At 38.6% G+C, this 18,297-nt stretch overlaps 1 protein-coding gene across 1 annotated transcript in view; it reads right to left on the reverse strand.

The window, feature by feature from the left end:
• Positions 1-18,297, reverse strand: part of ITGA1 (integrin subunit alpha 1) — a 92,199-nt gene that overhangs the window by 52,913 nt on the left and 20,989 nt on the right. The window contains exons 4-7 of the mRNA XM_004583792.3: positions 18,144-18,255; positions 17,443-17,570; positions 5,112-5,260; positions 2,399-2,549 (exon numbers count right to left, since the gene is read on the reverse strand). Coding sequence (XP_004583849.2) covers positions 2,399-2,549; positions 5,112-5,260; positions 17,443-17,570; positions 18,144-18,255 — 540 coding nt within the window. The remainder of the gene's footprint in view (positions 1-2,398; positions 2,550-5,111; positions 5,261-17,442; positions 17,571-18,143; positions 18,256-18,297) is intronic.

Consider the following 18,297-nt stretch of genomic DNA (forward strand, 5'->3'; position numbering starts at 1 on the left):
CACTTGCTTTTGCTTATAACCCGATGCAGCTGAAAGTGCACATAAAATCAAATGATTTTGGCCTGTTGCGACTGAGGTTCTCAATTGTGATGTGAACGCTATCACATACATACTAGTGATATATGCTATGCAGATAGATGGGTAAACTTCTCTATCTAAAAAACAGATAAATTCTTAAAAGCACCCAAGGGACATACTTGAAGAACAACAATTTGAAAACTAGAATATAATGTTTTGAATATTTCACCATGAATAGATATAAAAAATTTCAGGAAGCAGATAGATTTACCCTAACTGGATATCACACACTGCATACATGTATCAAAACATCACATGGTATCCCATAAATATGCACAACATATGTGTCTATTAAAACATTTTTAAAAAGGAAAAAATATATAAATACAATATGGGAATCTATATAGACAGCAACATAAAAGAGGGAAGACATCCCTTTTATCTAGTTTTGAAATATTTCACATCATGGAATAAGAATGAAAATAGAAATGTATTTTGATCCTATACCCAAGGACCAAAACATTGCAAAACATCGGAAAAGCATTGTTTTGTAGGAAAGAGATTTATAAAAGCACTTCAACTTTTGAATTACTCCTACTTCACTCACTTATATCGAGTGACGACATTTGGAATCCTGTTAATATGTGCCTTATATGCACAGTGAGGGTTCAAGTTTCCTTGTGGCAGACAGGCAAAATGTAAATGATAAAATTAAGCTAGTTACAGAAACAATCAGTTTGTGAGAGGAGTGAAGGCTCTATTCCCTCCAAGCTGGGGCAAACAAATACTCTGAAATTGACAGTGAAGGGGTTAGAAAGTCAACACGTAGTGGCGTTGTTGTGTTGTTGTCTCTGAGAAACTCTGGAGGTTTCGAAGCAAAGGGGTAGACACAACTTATTTTTAAGATCCCTTGTAGGGCCCGGCGGCGTGGCCTAGCGGCTCAAGTCCTCGCCTTGAACGCCCGGGGATCCCATATGCGCGCCAGTTCTAATTCCAGCAGTTCCACTTCCCATCCAACACCCTGCTTGTGCACTGGCAAAGCAGTCAAGGATGGCCCAAAGCTTTGAAACCCTGCACCCGAGTGCGCTCACTTGGGGAGTGAATCATCGGATGGAAGATCTTCCTCTCTCTCCTCCTCTCTGTATATCTGATTTTGTACTAAAATAAATAAATCTTTAAAAAAAGATCCCTTGTAGCTTGAAAACATCATTATTTTAGTATAATGCACAGAATTTTTGTATTAAATCATGATTGTGAACTTGAGTTAAGGGTGCTTAAGAAAAAGAACATTTCTTGAATGACTAACTTGCCATTACACTAGATGTTTTTACAATCATTATCTCTGTAATTTTTATGCGAGACAATGAGAGAATTTAAACAAACATTCTTCTCCATCTACAGTGTAGTGTTTGCTGCCTTCCCCACCCCCTGCCCCAATCCTGCCCTTCTATTTTGATTCTGGTAAATGAAATAACTTAGGACATCCTAAGTACAGGGTAGACTGACCAAAAATGTTTGGTATGGGACTATCATTATTGTGTTTTCATAGATGACAATAAAAGTCATGTCTAGGCTTCCATCCTCCAAAATTTCACCAAGAATGATCAATTAGCAGACAGTGCTTTTATTATCTACCATGTCTTCTTTTACCTTTCTTCCATTCCCTATCCCTCCATCATTCCTTCCTCTTCTCTCCATCATCCTTTTCTTTTCTATTTCTGTCCCTCTCTTGTTCTCCCTCCCTTCCTCTTTCTTGTTATTTCTAATTCCTTATTCTTTTAAAATATTTTGTTATATAAATACATAATTTAAACATTTTATCAATTTATTTAAAAAGCAGAACAAAAATATAAACTGAGATTAGAGAGAGAGAGAGAGAGAGAGAGAGAGAGAGAGAGAGAAAGAGAGAGAGACTTGCTACATCTTCTATCCATTGTTTTATTTTCCAAATGCTTCAAGCCAGGAGCCCAGAATTCTATCCCTGTGTCACACATGGGTGGCAGGGGCCTAAGTATTTAAAATCATCAGTGCTGCCACCAAGACTGTATAATAGCAGTTACCTTGATTAGAAGCAGGACCAGGACTGAAGCCTAGGCACTTTGGTAAGGTTAGGAGGTATCACAAATGGTATAGCTTGATATCCATCCCTCTAGCTCATTTCATCTTTCCTTACTTTCCTCCAGCTTTACTTTTTGAGATTAGTTTCGAGTGTCTGGCTGGGCATGAATGACACAGAAGGTCAGAGACTCAATTCTGCTGTCACAAAGCTTTCCTTTTTTCAGTGGAGAAGCATCACCTCTCAACCTTGCCTCGGTTGCCTTCACAAAATTACCACAATGTGCACCTATCCCTCCTCTTCAACCAAGAGTGGTGTACTTACAGCTATAGAAAATCTCTGGATGTTTTCATCTTCACAGTCCTGGATGACCTTATTCAGTCGATGGTTGTCATGGGATTCTCCATCAGTGACAATGACCATGACTTTCTTAACTCCCCTTCGGGCACCCCGGGCTTCAGTGAATGCCTCCTTCCTGAAGTCATCACAGAGAAAAGACAAAAGATTGGCTGGCAAAGCACCATTCCAAGGTCAGGCAAAATGAGAAGTCAAACTAGAACTCTGGCAACTCTGTGTGGCTGGTGCTTCCTGCTAAGACCAACACCCATACCCACTGTTCAAGTCCTTAGGCTTGGGGTTCCTTATGTGTAACAGTTTCATGGGGCCAGTGTGGTACTCAGCTGGCTATTCTTATAAGCACCAGTTTATGTCTCAGCTGCTCCACTTTTGATCCATCTGCCTGCTAATGGTGTGGGAAAGCAATGGAGGATGACCTAAGGCCTTGGGACCCTACATCTCTCCATAGGAGACCCAGAAGGTCTTTTATTCACTGGTTCAATCCCCAAATGGTGAGAGCTGAGCTGATCCTCTGCTAGGAGCTGGGAGCTTCTTCTGGGTCTCCCACATGGATGCAGGCTCTCAAGGACTTGAGCCATCCTCTGGTGCTTTGCACACAGGTCAAAAACAGATGGTAAAGGCTGGTCTTTTAAAAATGTTTGGAAATGATGCTGCATGAAATTCAGTGCTTTGCATTTATAATTCCTTAGAGGATCACCCACCAAAGCTTCCTAAATTCTCTTAAAGATCAAGGTCATAATGGAACCAATGACTAAATGAACACCAGCTGAAGGAGATGATTAAAAGGCCTTTCTTAAAGAAAATCTGTTTGCTCTGAAACCAGGCTGGCTTTATATAATGGAAAAGTAGCCACTGGCAGAACTCCCAAGTATATCCTTTCTGCTTCAAATATACTTCTTAGCAAACTGTTCTTGACCCCAAATACCAGTTTCCAGTATCCTTCCTGGGAATTAAGTATTGACCACCCTGCATGCTACTGAAAAAGAAAACAGCCTGGGAAGGTTTCCTTCCCCCCAAAAAAACTGCCTTTGGGAGAATGAATCTTGGCCTTATGATTAACAGTAAGAATTAAGATTTGGTCTAGGGAGAAGAGAAAATACAGGAATTTTGAGCTGAAAATGGAGGTAAATAATGTTGAAATATTTGTAACATTGTTTGTAACTTGGCATGCCTGAAGGAATAAAAACAACTTAAAATATGCTTAACATGGAAAACGAATGTGTGAGAAAAATGGTTTGTTCTGTGATAGCATTATGAACTTTCTGTGTAAATTCAAAATGCAAAAGATACTGTGTCCCTTAGCTAGATTCTCTGTGAAACATGGAGGCAAAACCTATACAGGGACACGGCAGCTAGAGCGGTGTTTATGCAAGAGCCAGTCCGGTCAGAACATTCCTTCAGTTGGTGTTTTCAGAGATGAATATTCATTCTTCAGCAGCTGCCTGGGGAAAATGCACGTACAGACTCCAGGCCTTCACGGAACACTTTGATTTGATTTGCATGTGTGGTCACATTTCGTTAATTATTGAGGATGCACATTCAATCTATGTAAACATATACACTCTTTGTGCATGCAAATTGGTGACCTAGGAACAGGTCAATGTGAAATGACCCCCTGTGTTTGTGGTCATGTTTGTCCGGGGACCCTTATAGCCCAAACCACATGCATTTCCAACGTTTGTAAGCCAAAAACCTGAACATGAGATGTCAATTTTGAGAATATTCAACCCATTCTTTGGGAGCAACCATATCAACTATTTTCACATTCTTAAAACATGAATTTTCTCAGGCAGGTGAAGCAACAGCCCAGGTTATTAGTTCTTCAAAGTCAAGTGAAAGTCCAGAGGTTGAACACACTTGACAGGAGGGAAGCTACCATTAGTCATACATCTACAAAGCCTCTCTGTGCTTTGGAAATTATTTCATTTTTGTTCAGAAACTTGTGAGCTTTCAGGGTAACTGAGGGGAGAAACAGCAAGAGATAAGGACTGAAAAAAAATCACAGAAAATATAGGAAATAAAAAATTCTACATTTGTACAAAGAGTGAGCTTGGTAGATTCTTATAAAAGGAAATTCAACCACTGGGTGCTTTATACATTTGCCATTAAATACTGCAGAATGGAAAAAGGAAGGGACATAAACTGGAGGAAATTTAGAGAAAGTAAAGGGATAAAAAGGAGAAAGTCTTATAAACAATAAACCCTTTTCCATTTCTTTGAATCTTTGCATGAAAAATGATGTCATATAAGATGATATTTAATTTGTCTCTTAAAACTCTTATCTGAGTACTTCAATAATTCCAGAGCAAGTACTGAAGACGCATGAACATAAGACAATGCAGAAACGAGTTAACTGATTCAGCTGTTTTTGGTTGGAATCCTAGAAACTGAAAATAATGAATAAATGGATAAACATTAACTATGACCAAGTGTTAATGCCTACAAACATGATGCAACATAGAAAAGGATTTTCTTTTTTATTCTCCACCAATTAAATAACAGGAAAAGATAAGAAACCAGGGTGAGCACAGCAAATTATAACTAGCTAATCTTATGTCTAATTAAAAAAAAAAACCTTTACGTTTTGCTAAAGTAAATTCAACTGACGACCCCAAAGAGCTAAACAGTAAGCTGTTATTTTGTCCCGTCATTTCTTTTGGTTTATTTTTTACCCATATACCTTGCTGTGTCTATTCCAAGGGCTGTCATTGTCTGGCGGCCACCTCTCTGGACTATTTTATTTGCTGCAACAAGTACATCTTCCGTTGATGAATACTTGTTGAGGTTGAATTCATGGGTTACATCTTCTCCATACTGCACAATTCCAACCTGAAATGCCAAGTCACCGTGAGTAACACAGTTATCAAATTCCCTGTTCCATTTCCACTGGCTAAACATGTTGATCCAATGCATTTTAGTCTTTCAGATTAAAAAGCCAGCAACACTGAAACCCTTTTATTTTGATACAGTAAACATAGCCATTCCCTGGATATTAATATCCCCAAAGAACTAAATATTAAATGGATATTAAACTTCTCAAATGATTGACTTATTTATTCAAAAGATTTTACTAAATGACTCTGGTAGACCTAAATAACAATATTATCCTGTATTTCAGTATTTTTCTTTCTTCTCTAGTTCATTCAATTGTAACAAATTGTTATTGCATTTCATAAATGAGGAAATGGAAGTTAAAAACTCACTTCCTATATGTCTAGTGTGAAACATGTATCCCTTACTGCAGGGCTGAGTAAAAGTCTTCCTAATTTCTCTCAATAAAAGTGTATCACCCTAAACTCTCCCCATAGCTTGCTCTGCTATCGTCTGCTAAATGTTGTTATCACTTCATGAGGAACCATTGAGTATGGTTAGCTAGTTAGACAGCTGAGATAGAGTATGGCTATGACAAAGCAAATGCACAAATGGAGAGATTACAGTTTTATAAATACATCTAGAACAAATAAATGTTGTTCTGATTGTATAGCTACAATAAATTACTTTGCTCTTGAAGCTGGTGAATCAAGTAAAGATAAATAAGCAACAAATACAGAATTTATGCAAGTGTGAGTAAATGCATACACCACTAACTGAATGCATACACAGTTGGCTCAGTCCACATTGAGTTAAGCTCTATTGTTCTGTGACTATATCTTTCATTCAATATCTCTTACCATCTGTCCCAAGACCATATAGTTTTACATATAGAACACAGATGACTAAAAATCCTTTTAGGAAAAAGGTAGGATACAATTAACTAATGACACAACAAAATATTAAAGACTTGACTTGTAAAACATCATGGGCATTTTTATTAGCTTTTGACAAGTAGTATTGGGAAAAACTGAATACTGATTCAGAGAACCACACGGGCTTCATATTGTCTTTGTGTATATAAATATGCAGAAAATAAAAGTGAAATGCCACTGTTACTTAGCTAATCATTGTACCTAATTCTTGTACCAAGGTGAATAAACACTGCTTTAGAAGTTAGTTGCTCATCAATTCAGGACATCTTGCAGAGTTTGTTTTGTTTTTGTTTCCTTTTGCTCTTATTTGAACAGGCAAGAGATGAAAGAACTGAAAATTTTTCCATCTTACTCGCATGATCTGCTGAGAACCCTGGCCTCTCATTTCTTTGACCTCACCTGCTTCTGTAACCTCCAGTCCAGCTCACGGTGACATCTATGTGACACTGTGGATGTGATCTTAGAAGAGCCGTACCACTTCAAGCTTTCTCTCTGACCAGAAATCTCAACTTCTTTACCTGATACGTCCAATTCACCAATTTAATTACATAGAGTCCTCTAGTTAGCTCATCAATCCTATTGTTGATTGACTGATTGACATTTTTTTTGGAACCATGGATTCCACAGACCAATCACCATAGTTGTTTACTAGCAAGGATCTAACTACTTTAACCTTTTCACTCCCATTAACTCACCTGACTAACTTCCAACTCTGGTTAAGTCCAATCATCTCATCTGTCTATGTATCTGTGATACTGACGAAAGTCACAGACTGGCTTCCTTTCAAAATTATGAGCAATTACACATCTGAGCACTGCTCAATAGTCTCTCCTTATTTTTTTAAGCAAATAAATGAACACCCTTTTTATGTATTGGCTTCAACCAAATTCTTGTCATAATTTGCAACTTTCTTGGGAGTAAGAGAACATGTCACTTATACATGGGGACAAATGTGTATGAAAAGAGGTGGAAGGCATGTCAACTGACTAGGGGTGCTTTGTGCCAGATATACATTTATATTTTACATGAAAAACCTATTTTCCACATCTTATAGAACCTACCTCGTACTATTAGATTATGTGAACAAATAATCCACACATGATAAATACTAACAAAATTCAAAACTGCACTAAGTCAAAGATCTATGGTTAGGTTAGTGTCTCTCTTTTTCCCCTAAACAAGCATCTCCCTTTTTTAAATTTTTTATTGCAAAGTCAGATATACAGAGAGGAGGAGAGATAGAGAGGAAGACCTTCCGTCTGATGATTCACTCAAGTGACCACAATGGCTGGAGCTGAGCTGATCCAAAGCCAGGAGCCCAGAGCCTCCTCAGTGTCTCCCACATGGGGACAGGATCCCAAGGTTTCGGGCCATCCTCTACTTCTTTGCCAGGGCACAAGCAGGGCGCTGGATGGGAAGTGGAGCTGCCAGGATTAGAACTGGTGCCCATAGGGGATCCAGGCACGCTCAAGGCGAGGACTTTAGCCGCTAGGTCACGGTGCCCGGCCCAAGCATCTCCCTTCTGCAAAGACACTCTGTAAATTGTAACACACGAGCCTCATACAGTCCTTACATTTTGCTCCGAATGACTACGCCTGAGACTCATCAGCAGACCATCCTTGGGTTCTTGAGTGGCTTATATCCCAGAAAGGAGTGGTTTTCTCCTTTCTGACCCTTGGCCCACTACACAGGCAATCCCCTAGTGCAGGGACTCAGAAATCAATCTTGGGGCTCCAGGTGGAGCTCCCCTTCCACTCCAGGGCAAGGCCTGGACATGACTGAAAATCATGCTTTGCTGGTACTCTGTTGCTAATCGTATTCTTCCCTAAATCTCTCCCTAATATCTGGTGGGAGTGATTTGCTAGTAAGTCACTATTTTTTTAAACCCTTCTGCTGGACTTTTCTGTGGGGAGCAGAGCCTGAGGGAATGATCCAGTACTTTCCTCCATCCCTACCTGAGCCTTGATGAAGAGTCATGGCCTTGATCCTAGGCTGTAACAATGGATTGTCTCGGCACTGCTGATCTCCCTCCGTAGGCTTCCACTGTGCTCAAATCTTTCTACATGTTATCATCACATTAACAAGTATTTTGATTTCATCACATCTTCCCTGTTCCAAAAGTCCATTGCCTGTATCAATGACTTTCAAATATACTTTACAATAACCTTTATTCCAATTTAAAAAGAATATGGAACTTCAGTCTCTCAGTTAAGATCTGTTAAAATCCATTTTTTTCTCTCCCTGACTTTCAGTAGCATTTTATTTCTCTATTCATTCTCATCTTTAGGACTTCCTAGTATGAACTTTACCCCTACTGAATTCTCTGTCTTGTTCCTCCAAATAAGCAAAATCCGGCCCATTCTTCATGATGCAAGTTACACTTTATGAACCTTTTCCTACCTATTTGCCAGCATCCCATCATCATCTTCTTCTGGGAACTCAGAAGCAAACATGCCCATGAGTACCCACATTCTTCTCAACTGTTTTGGACAATTTATCTCCCCAGCAACATTGTACACTGGAAAGGCGGGTGCCGGGGTAAAGGGCATGGGCTATGTCATGGCTGAGTATTCTCTTATCCCTCACTACTGTTTGGCTTTGCACACCACTGACTCTCATACATTCTTACTGGATGACAACACTATTTCACATGAGCATGTGGAAAGCTTAGATAGCAGCGAAAGAATGATAAGCAGAAAAAGAGATACAAAGGAGTGTGGGAAATGAGACGAGGGAGCAATGGAAATTCAAATCTCAGGGAAATGATGTTAAGTGCAGGTCCCAGGCTAATGTTGGGTGAGAACCTGACAGAGTTTCACAGAAACTGGGACCACTGACTTCCTTTTATTATAGGAAAGGTGTCAACGCACAAAATAAACACTTATACTGCTATTCTGACAATTGGTGAGATGAAATTTCATTGAAGTTGCAGTCCAGCTTAGTTTATAATTCAAGGCAGATGAAATAGATTCATGTAAACATAACATGTATTGGGAGCAGGAGGGGACTTCAAAAAGTTCACAAAAGATGGATTTAAAGACGTTTGTTTTGTTGAAAACAAAACTGAAATTCATGCAAAAGTTTTCCATAATATGCTTCTTCCCTGAATTCAAGCCAGGTCTCCCACATGAGTGCCAGGGACACTATGAATGGAGCCATCATTGGTGCTTCCCATTGTGTATGTTAGCAAGAGCTGGAAGCCAGGTTGGAATATAGGAATTCTAATAATGAGCCTCTAGCACCTTAAACTGCAGACCAAATGCCCCCCCCCACCATTGTCATGTCTAAGTTCTAAGCTTTTGGGGACCTAGAGTAAAATTTTCCTACTTTTTAAAAATTTGTCCTTGACCCCTTGACAGCACTTTATTAACCAAATGCTTCAAAAATATCTGTTGGCTGAAATTAATTATCAAGTGATACAAGTCCTTTTTGGAGCAGAAAATATAGAGGAAGAAAAGTAAAGGTGATAATATACAGCAGTGTCAGAAATCATGAAATCAGAAATCTCTGCTTATTCTTTCATGAAACTGAAAGTCACGTTAATGAATGTCTTAAATGTCAAGAGAGTTTAAGAACAGATGTGTTTAAAACAGTTATTATGTATAGTGAGTCAAAAGTCAGGAATGAATATAATTGTTTATTCATTTAGAATTACACTATTCACTTCCATTGTTATTTCAGAGATAGAACCGCAGCACCTAAATTGTAATCCCTTCTGTTCACTAAGCTTCTGATCTTTCATTCAATGCATAACAGGGTCAAATCAAGAACCTATTTAAGGAATAATAATAACGTAAAACAATGAGATTTTTCCATGTTACACAACTGCTTGCAATGAAAAGAGCTCAGACGTTTGTCTGGCCAGTGCATAGTTCCTTTCACTAAACTATGATACAAGAGTCATGCTCTACAGTGCACTTCTGACATGATTAAGTGGGGGACATGAATAGGATGATAACACAGGTTGCAAACTGAGTTACTTAACACAAACCATCTGAAGCTGGGTGAGCTGAGTCTGGGCTTAACCTTTTAGCCTAAGAAGATGGACATAAATGGGAATGATTCATTCGGGGGGCATGATTGTTTCCTAAGGAAATGAGACCTCAAAAATATAAATAAACTCAAACAGACACTAGATACAGATTCTAAAAGTGTGTCATTAGTTGGCCTCTTGCTTGATGGAATATGAAAATGGCCTTGGCTCAAAAAATGCAATGACAGAAAAGATTAATGGAAAGTTGACTCACTGTATGTGGAGAGGGATGAATGGGGCTAGATGAGAATACACCTGTAAAGACAGCCAGAAGCCCAAGGTAGAGGGCAGGAGTCCAGGGATTCTCCTCAAGCAAGTGTGTTCTACTTCAGTGGATCAATCTGACTTCAAGGAGCAGAGTGAGAGAAAGAAGTCAAGGCAATCACAATGTTTTAATCCAGCAGAAACAAAAACTTCCAGGAAGCCCATTTTCCCCAACATGAATGACTCTTTTATGTGTCTGATTATACATACAATGTAGACTATATCTCATGAATACAAAAAGGAAAGTTCAGTCCTGTCTGCATGGAATTCACAGTCTACCAGGAGAAACAATCTACAAAACAAACAGTCATGCTCCTGAGGAATCAGACCAACAAATGAGGGGGAGCAAATGTTAAGGGAAACAGGAGAGGAAGGCGAAGGGTGTGCTGGACAACCACAGAGAAGTAGAGAAAGTGATACTGGAACTAACCTAAGAGGTTCTCCTAGTAAGTAGGACCAGGGGTACAGAAGGGCATGCAAAGGCTGAGAGCTCAACGTGAGCAGAGCACATTTCTGTGCGGGGCAGCTGAGGACAGGACAGGGCAGGGCTGAGGAGTAGCTGAAGGGCAAGAAGTTGGATGGGAAGGAGGGAAAATAGGGGGTGCCAGGAACGATTGGGGCGAGGTACTCAAAGCCCTTTTGTTCCTTGGAGAACTTGGAATGTAGTTAATAGGCAGCTACAGGAGATTTTTATCCAAGCAAAGGATCTCAACTTGACTCTGGAATGACTAGTCAGGTGTGTGATGGGTGGAGGTGCGGGAGAACGAAGCCCAGGAGACAGATGAGAAGATTCAGCACTTTCAGAAATAGGGCCTGGCTGACAAGGGCATGGCTGCCTGGCTAGATCAGGCTGCTTTTCAGACCTAAAAACAAGGAACTAGGCCCCCTATTGAAAACTTTCAGGGAAATGGCTGTAAAATGTGCCATAAAAAGAAAGATAAATAATATTCCTAAAATTTAATTAATACTCCTCTTTCATTTTTCTTGGTTTAATGCTATGCTACACTTTGGACATGAACAATCAAGACATTGTTCCATTAGTATATTTCACTTTTATATCAAGTCTCACAATTTACTGGTTTTACTTAGGGTAATGCATTCGTATTTGACATATTTATATCATTCTCATTTATTATTAAGAACGATGTTACGTTTAGGTATTGAGGATCAATAAGAGCTCTGTCATGTTTATATCATAATATCTTTTATAGCAAGCTCAGAGTGGTTCAGGTTTGTTTTTATAGGTGGCTTTTTTAAAAAAGACAATTTTATGGGCTTACTCCATCTTGGGTTGAAATAAAAAAAAAAAGAAATGTTTGGCAAAAATTTCCTGACTATGTTTGTAAAAGGCATAACATGGCCACACGGAAACGTAACAGCTTGGAGTGGCTGCTTTTATGCTCCATGCTGAACTTCCCTAATGTATACTAACACAGAGACATTCATGCGAGCATCTCTGCTCCCTGCCTCCTCCCCCAGCCCTTCCTCCGTTTTTTTCTTCCCTTCCTTCTTCTTTCCCCTTCTCTGTCCCTCCTTTGCTATTCTCCTATTTTCCTTCCTCGTTTTGCCCCCCACTTCTTTTGGAGCTGAAAATTCCTTCAATGAAGGTTTCTATATTTGCAATTGCCTGTCACTGCTTGCAAACAAGTCTATGCAGAGAATAAACATTAAGTTCACTCTTTATTTTGCCAAGTGTCTAACTATAATCAATACAGCGACTTTGATGTTTTCTCTTTGGATTTTGATTTAGACAGGACCATATGGAATTACAATTTGATCTTCTTTTCTCATCCTGCAAATACAATCAATCTCATGTTCCACATTTTAAATTAGAACACAGGACTTTTCTTTCAACTGGTATCTCAAAGCTAAGAATCAGGGCCCAGCACAATAGCCTAGCAGCTAAAGCCCTCGTCTTGAATGCGCCAGGATCCCATATGGTGTATCAGTTCTAATCTCAGCAGCCCAGCTTCCCATGCAGCTCCCTGCTTGTGGCCTGGGAAAGCAGCTGAGGACGGCTCAAAGCCTTGGGACCCTGCAGTCACTTGGGAGACCCTGAAGAGACTCCTGGCTCCCAGCTTCGCATAGGCTCAGCTCCAGCCGTGGTGGCTGTTTGGGGAGTGAATCCATGGACAGAAGATCTTTGTCTCTTTCTTTCCGCCTCTCTGTCTATATGCCTTTCCAATAAAACAAATGAAAAAAAGCCTAAAGGAGGCAAGAAACTCGTGCCTAAGAAAGGAACATGAGTAGTTTTCTCTCTGCTTACTTGTTTCCCCTAAGACTGTTAACTCATTCATGACCTCTCCAGGGGGCAAGGTAGAGCAAATGAATAAGGGGCATAAAAATTCTTACCGGCATGGTACCATCCTAAGATGAATAAGATCCTACCAGGTGCTTTCACCTTGTTTTCTGTGGGCTCTCTGGCGAACTCCCTTCACTGAGCCCTCTCACCTACATCCTTGCCCAGAGGGAATTCATTTCACTACCTCAGTTCCCAGGAATTACAGACAGGTTCTGCTTTTTTTTCTTCAGAAGCATCCGCTCATTTCCAGGAGATGAGCGACATGACCTCATGTTGGCTAAGGGCTCTGAGTGACCTATGCTGGCCCATGGGAAACACTCATTTTTCATTCTAACAAATCCTGGGAGTACAGGCGAATCCCAGTGCAGCTGCCCCTGTTTCAACTTGCCTGTCAGCAGCTAGACATTGCTATCAGACCCTCAGCACAATTCAGGCAGCAGTCAGGCGCTGGGCAGCTCTGCACCCCAACTCCAGCCGACTTCTGCTCAGATCACTGTAGGACCCCATTCACAGAGAGATTGTTACAGGGAAGAGCCTCGTGATAACACTTGTCACCTTCATTCTTCACGCTTTCATACCTTTGACACAGATGACATGCCAAGGAGTTCTTCCCTACCCCTTAGCTTTCAATCTGGCAACTTCTCCATAATCTCCCTAAAGTGCATTTTTACATTTGTGCCTTTCAAAAATAGAAGTCAAGAGGATAAGTAAGGAGAGGGGAAATTCTAAAAGCTAATTCATCCAATCTTAGGTCAAAATTGAGCACATTAAAGTGAAGAAGCACAAAAACCCAAGCTTACTTAAATCATGTTAGCAACCAATCAGGAAAGAACATGGTTGTCAAAACAAACAAGTTGTATGTTTTTGAAAAGAATTACTGTCTGACCACATGAAAGATAAGCATATTTTTCAGTACACATTACTTTCCAAAGGAAATGTCTTTTCACATTTTCTATGAATGAATTTTTTTTCTGAATTCAGTGAAAGAAGGTCAAACTTTAAACTGAGTTTAAATGTGTTACATTTAAAACTCCATAAACGGGGCCTGACTCAGTAGTCTAATGGCTAAATTCCTTGCCTAGCTCATGCAGGGATCCCATATGGGTGCCAGTTCTAATTCAGCTCCCTGCTTGTGGCCTGGGAAAGGAATTGAGGATGGCCCAAAACCTTGGGATCCTGAACCTGCATGGGAGACCCCTAAAAAGCTTCTGGCTCCTGGCTTCGAATGAGTTCAGCTCTGGCTATTATGGTCACTGTAATCTGCCTCCAAATAAAAAGAAATGTTAAGGAAATCTGGAAAGTGCATATGAAAATATTAATACACTTAAAAGAATAGTAAAGATTTCCATTGCAGAAATGGCTCATTAAATGTCTACTGATGAGAGACAAACAGAAAGTTGGGATCACTGTAATATGCTCATTTTTCTATAAGTGGTTATTTTGGTTTATTCTTTCAGCAAAGAACTGGGCTAAAGATTGAGTAAGATAAGAACAATATTCAGTCCTAATTCCTGAGCTTCTTATAATCTGAAGTATGCAGGAATTACAGAGATGCACACACATGGGTATAATAATGTATTAGCCCAGTGTTTCTTAAACTTTAAACTATTTAAGAAGTATATGCTCTGCCATTTCATCCTCAGACATTCTGATTGATTCTGAAAGTCTGGGGTGCAGTTCTAATACCCAGATATTTGAAGCAAGCTTTCTAAGAGCTGTTATTTAGATAATGAACTGGACATCTGTGTCTTTTTCTCCAACATTATCCCACGCCTTAGCACAGGGGCTGGTGCCCAGTAAACCCTCAGAGAATATATGAGCAAAGAATGAATGAATATGGTGGAGCTATATGATGAATAATCAATGCAAAATGTGACATATACATTGGAAATATATTCAGCTCCTCTCTTTTGGAAACAGGTTCTCTTGAGTGAAGACAGAGGATACTTATAAATGACACAGTGCACAATGTTGCATTAAGAAAGGTGCTGTGGGGGCTGGTGCTGGTTTAGTCTGCCTAAAGGTTTATCTATTTTGATTTTCTTGATTAAAACAGCATAGTATTGGCATAAACACTAAGATACAAATGAATGGAACAGAATAGAAAGCCACAAATTAATCCACAAACACACAGTTAACTGACTTTGAACAAATTTGCTCAGATAATATAGGGGAATAAGGATGATCTCTTCAACAAATGGCGCTGGCAAAACTGGAATATATATATCTCACAATGAATACTGGCCAATGCCTCTTACCATAAACAAAAAAAAATCAAGATAGATCAAAGCTCTAGCTGTGAAGTTGCTGGAAGACAATATTGGGCGAATACTACAAGACACTGGTAAAGGAGGTGACTCTTCGGATAAGACCTCATAGCACAGGCAACAACAACAACAATAACAACAACAACAACAACAACAACAAAAGCTAACCAAACGGGACTGTGTCCAATTCAGAAACTTCTGCACAGCAAAGGAAATGTTCAATAGAATAAAGAGAAATTAAACAGAATGGGAAAAAATTATTTGCAAAGCACCTATCTGACAAAGGGTTATTATCCAGAATTTTTCAGCAAGTTAAAATAACAGAGAAACAACTAATCCAGTTGAAAAATGGGCAAAGAACTTCCATATACAGTTATAAAAAAATGTAAATAGATAATCAATAAATGAAAAAAATGCTCAGCATCACCAGCTGTCAGGAAAGTAGAAATCAAAGCCCTGGGAACCTGCTCACATCACCCTTCAGCACACTAAAATCCAAACGATGGAGAGCAACAAATTCTGGCAAAGATGGGGTCTAGAACACTTACACACTGTTTATAGGAATGTAAATTGGTTCAGCTACTATGAAAAACCACGAGAATTCTTAAAAAGAAAAAGGGAATAGATCTTCCACATAATCTGGCAATCTGGAAGCTGTCTTGGAGAATGTCTTCCTGAAGTTGCAGAACAGCTTCAAGCATGTCACAGCTATACTATTTTTCACAAACAGCCACAGATACATTAATTTTTGGAGTAAAATAGATAACACCAATTTGAAGGTAAAAACCAAACACTAAGATGGCTTTAAAGTTAACTGTTTACAGTTGTTTTAAGATTATTATTAGTCCTTGGTCCCCTGCACCTAAGGAAGCTCCTGGCTCCTGATTGGTCCAGCGCTGGTCTGGCTGTTTGCAGCCATTTGGAAGTGAATCAGCAGATAGATGAAAGATCTCTCTGTAAAATTAGCCTTTCAAATAAAAAGAAATTTATCTTATAAAATAGGACATGTTGCTTTGATAAGAGGATTGAGTTCAAATTTGAAATCTTCAACTGTTTATCCTTTGGTGATAGCGGGCAGGGATGGGACAAAACTATGAATCATAGTACTTCAAAAACTCTGCAGAAGATGAAACTAAAACATAAATTTATTCAGGGGCAATACATTAAAAAAAACATGAACTTTTATTAATTTTCCATCAACTTTTGAAGACCTCTCATATGCATCAATTTCAAACATTTTTGCACCAAAACAAGCTTACATTTTGTTTCCACTTTCCATGTGCTTTTTGAAGTGCCCTGTGTCTATGCACTATGCATGTGAATGGTCTTTAAAACATTTATAGAGAATGCATGAATATGAAAAAAACCTACATGGATTTAAATTTTTACATCAAAATAAACATGTTTTGATTCCATTATCTATGAATGGTTTGAAGTACATATATACATACATATATATATATATATATATATATATATATATATATATATTTATATATATGACGTGTGTAATATGTTTGGTATGATATAAACACTTATGAAGTGAGACAGCTTTTTCAACACCTCAAACATTTCTCTATGGCAGGGATCCCAGGAAGAAAAGGGAAGAACACTGGATTGCCCTCCCAGTGTCCTAAAATCCCCTATGCTCTCCTGCAGTTGTTGAAGTTTACGATAGCCTTTGAGCCTGGTTGTAATTCTAGCACCTGCTTTCTGGCTACTGTTCACTTCAATATCTTACTTGCCAATTATACATTGTACCTGCTCCAGATTTTAAGCCATGTGACTAGATAAGTTGAATAAATATTGAAATAACTAAATGCAAATGAGTATCCAAAATGGGAGAGCTATATGAGAAATGTCTTTTTATTATGTGGTGATAAGAAAATATATTTAGGAAAAGATACAAAAAAAACATAACTCTTTGATTTTTCTGCAACTGGAGCACGGAGCATTTGTTTTTCACTTAAGGAAGGAAATAATTTATACGAAGAAAGCAGGCTTTATGTATTATCCCATGGTCAGTTATTTTTATATGAGAAAGTTAAAATGTGACGAGCTCCTTAGAATAGCAGATATTCTCTATGGAGTTTGAAACCTTTCTCTCAACATTGTTGCACTTATTTTGAAATTAAAAATCAACTAAATCATTAATTTAAAGGGATTGATAAGGGATATTATCCCAGAGTGCTGAAAATGGCAGGTTTCATATTATTCTGTGTTTGGAAAAGTAACAATGCCCAAATAATATCTCCTTTTAATAGGCATAAAAATAGGAATATAGATTATAACACTTACCCTTTGTTTTCATGGTATTAGTTTTAAGAAATCCTTGTTTTCTTAAACTTTGTGTACTTGCATCATTGTAACAATAGAAATGAAAACTAAGAGCCACATACCTGTGTCTGTTTAGGACCAATATCCATCCTTTCAATAAGGTCATTTAAGAAATGCGTAACACTTTCCCAGGGATAAATACTGTTGGAACCATCCAGTACTATGACTATGTCCAGTTGAGTGCTGCATTCTGCAATGAAAGGAGTCAATCGTGAAAATTTGGAATCTACCTTTTAAAATACTTATGGAGTGTTTTCATGGCTGGAAGAGGCTAATTTTTAAAACATAGCTGACATTTTACAAAGTAGATACATTCCTTTTATACTTTAAAAAAAACAGATTTAGAAAAGTAACGTGTTGGGATTTTTATCAAATAAAACCCATCTCTACTGATTTTACCTAACGATATATGAGGCATATGTCTGGGTATTTTCTTAAAATGAATTTTATGTAACATTTCTCATTCTGCACATACCTCAGTTGAAGTTTTCTCAAAGACACTCAGGCTTCGAGTAACAGCAAGGCAACAGTTCCAGCAGTGAAGTATAAACATGACTCTATAAAGGTTGTTCTAACTAATATCAATTCCAGACATAGCAGTGAGGTTTGGTTATATACTGGCAAAGCAAACAATTACCTAAATTGGTAATGCTGGAAGCCAAGAAAATACTTGAAGCTTTTTGGTATGCTCCTGTGTATACACAGGTCTCATTCACTGTTTATGCTTTTTCAAACATGCAAGAACATTGCATAAAATCTGTACCTTGAACAGGGGCAAAAGAGTTGATGACTTGAAATGTGGGGCTGACGTCAGAGCAGATTCCTGTCGTGTAATGCACATGTCCACATCTATAGGCGTATAAAGGCCCACATGCCTTAAAAAAAAAGATGTAAAATTACATAGAATATATTGTAAG

This window comes from Ochotona princeps, chromosome 23 (assembly GCF_030435755.1).
Source record: "Ochotona princeps isolate mOchPri1 chromosome 23, mOchPri1.hap1, whole genome shotgun sequence".
In the NCBI taxonomy this organism is placed as follows: Eukaryota; Metazoa; Chordata; class Mammalia; order Lagomorpha; family Ochotonidae; genus Ochotona; species Ochotona princeps.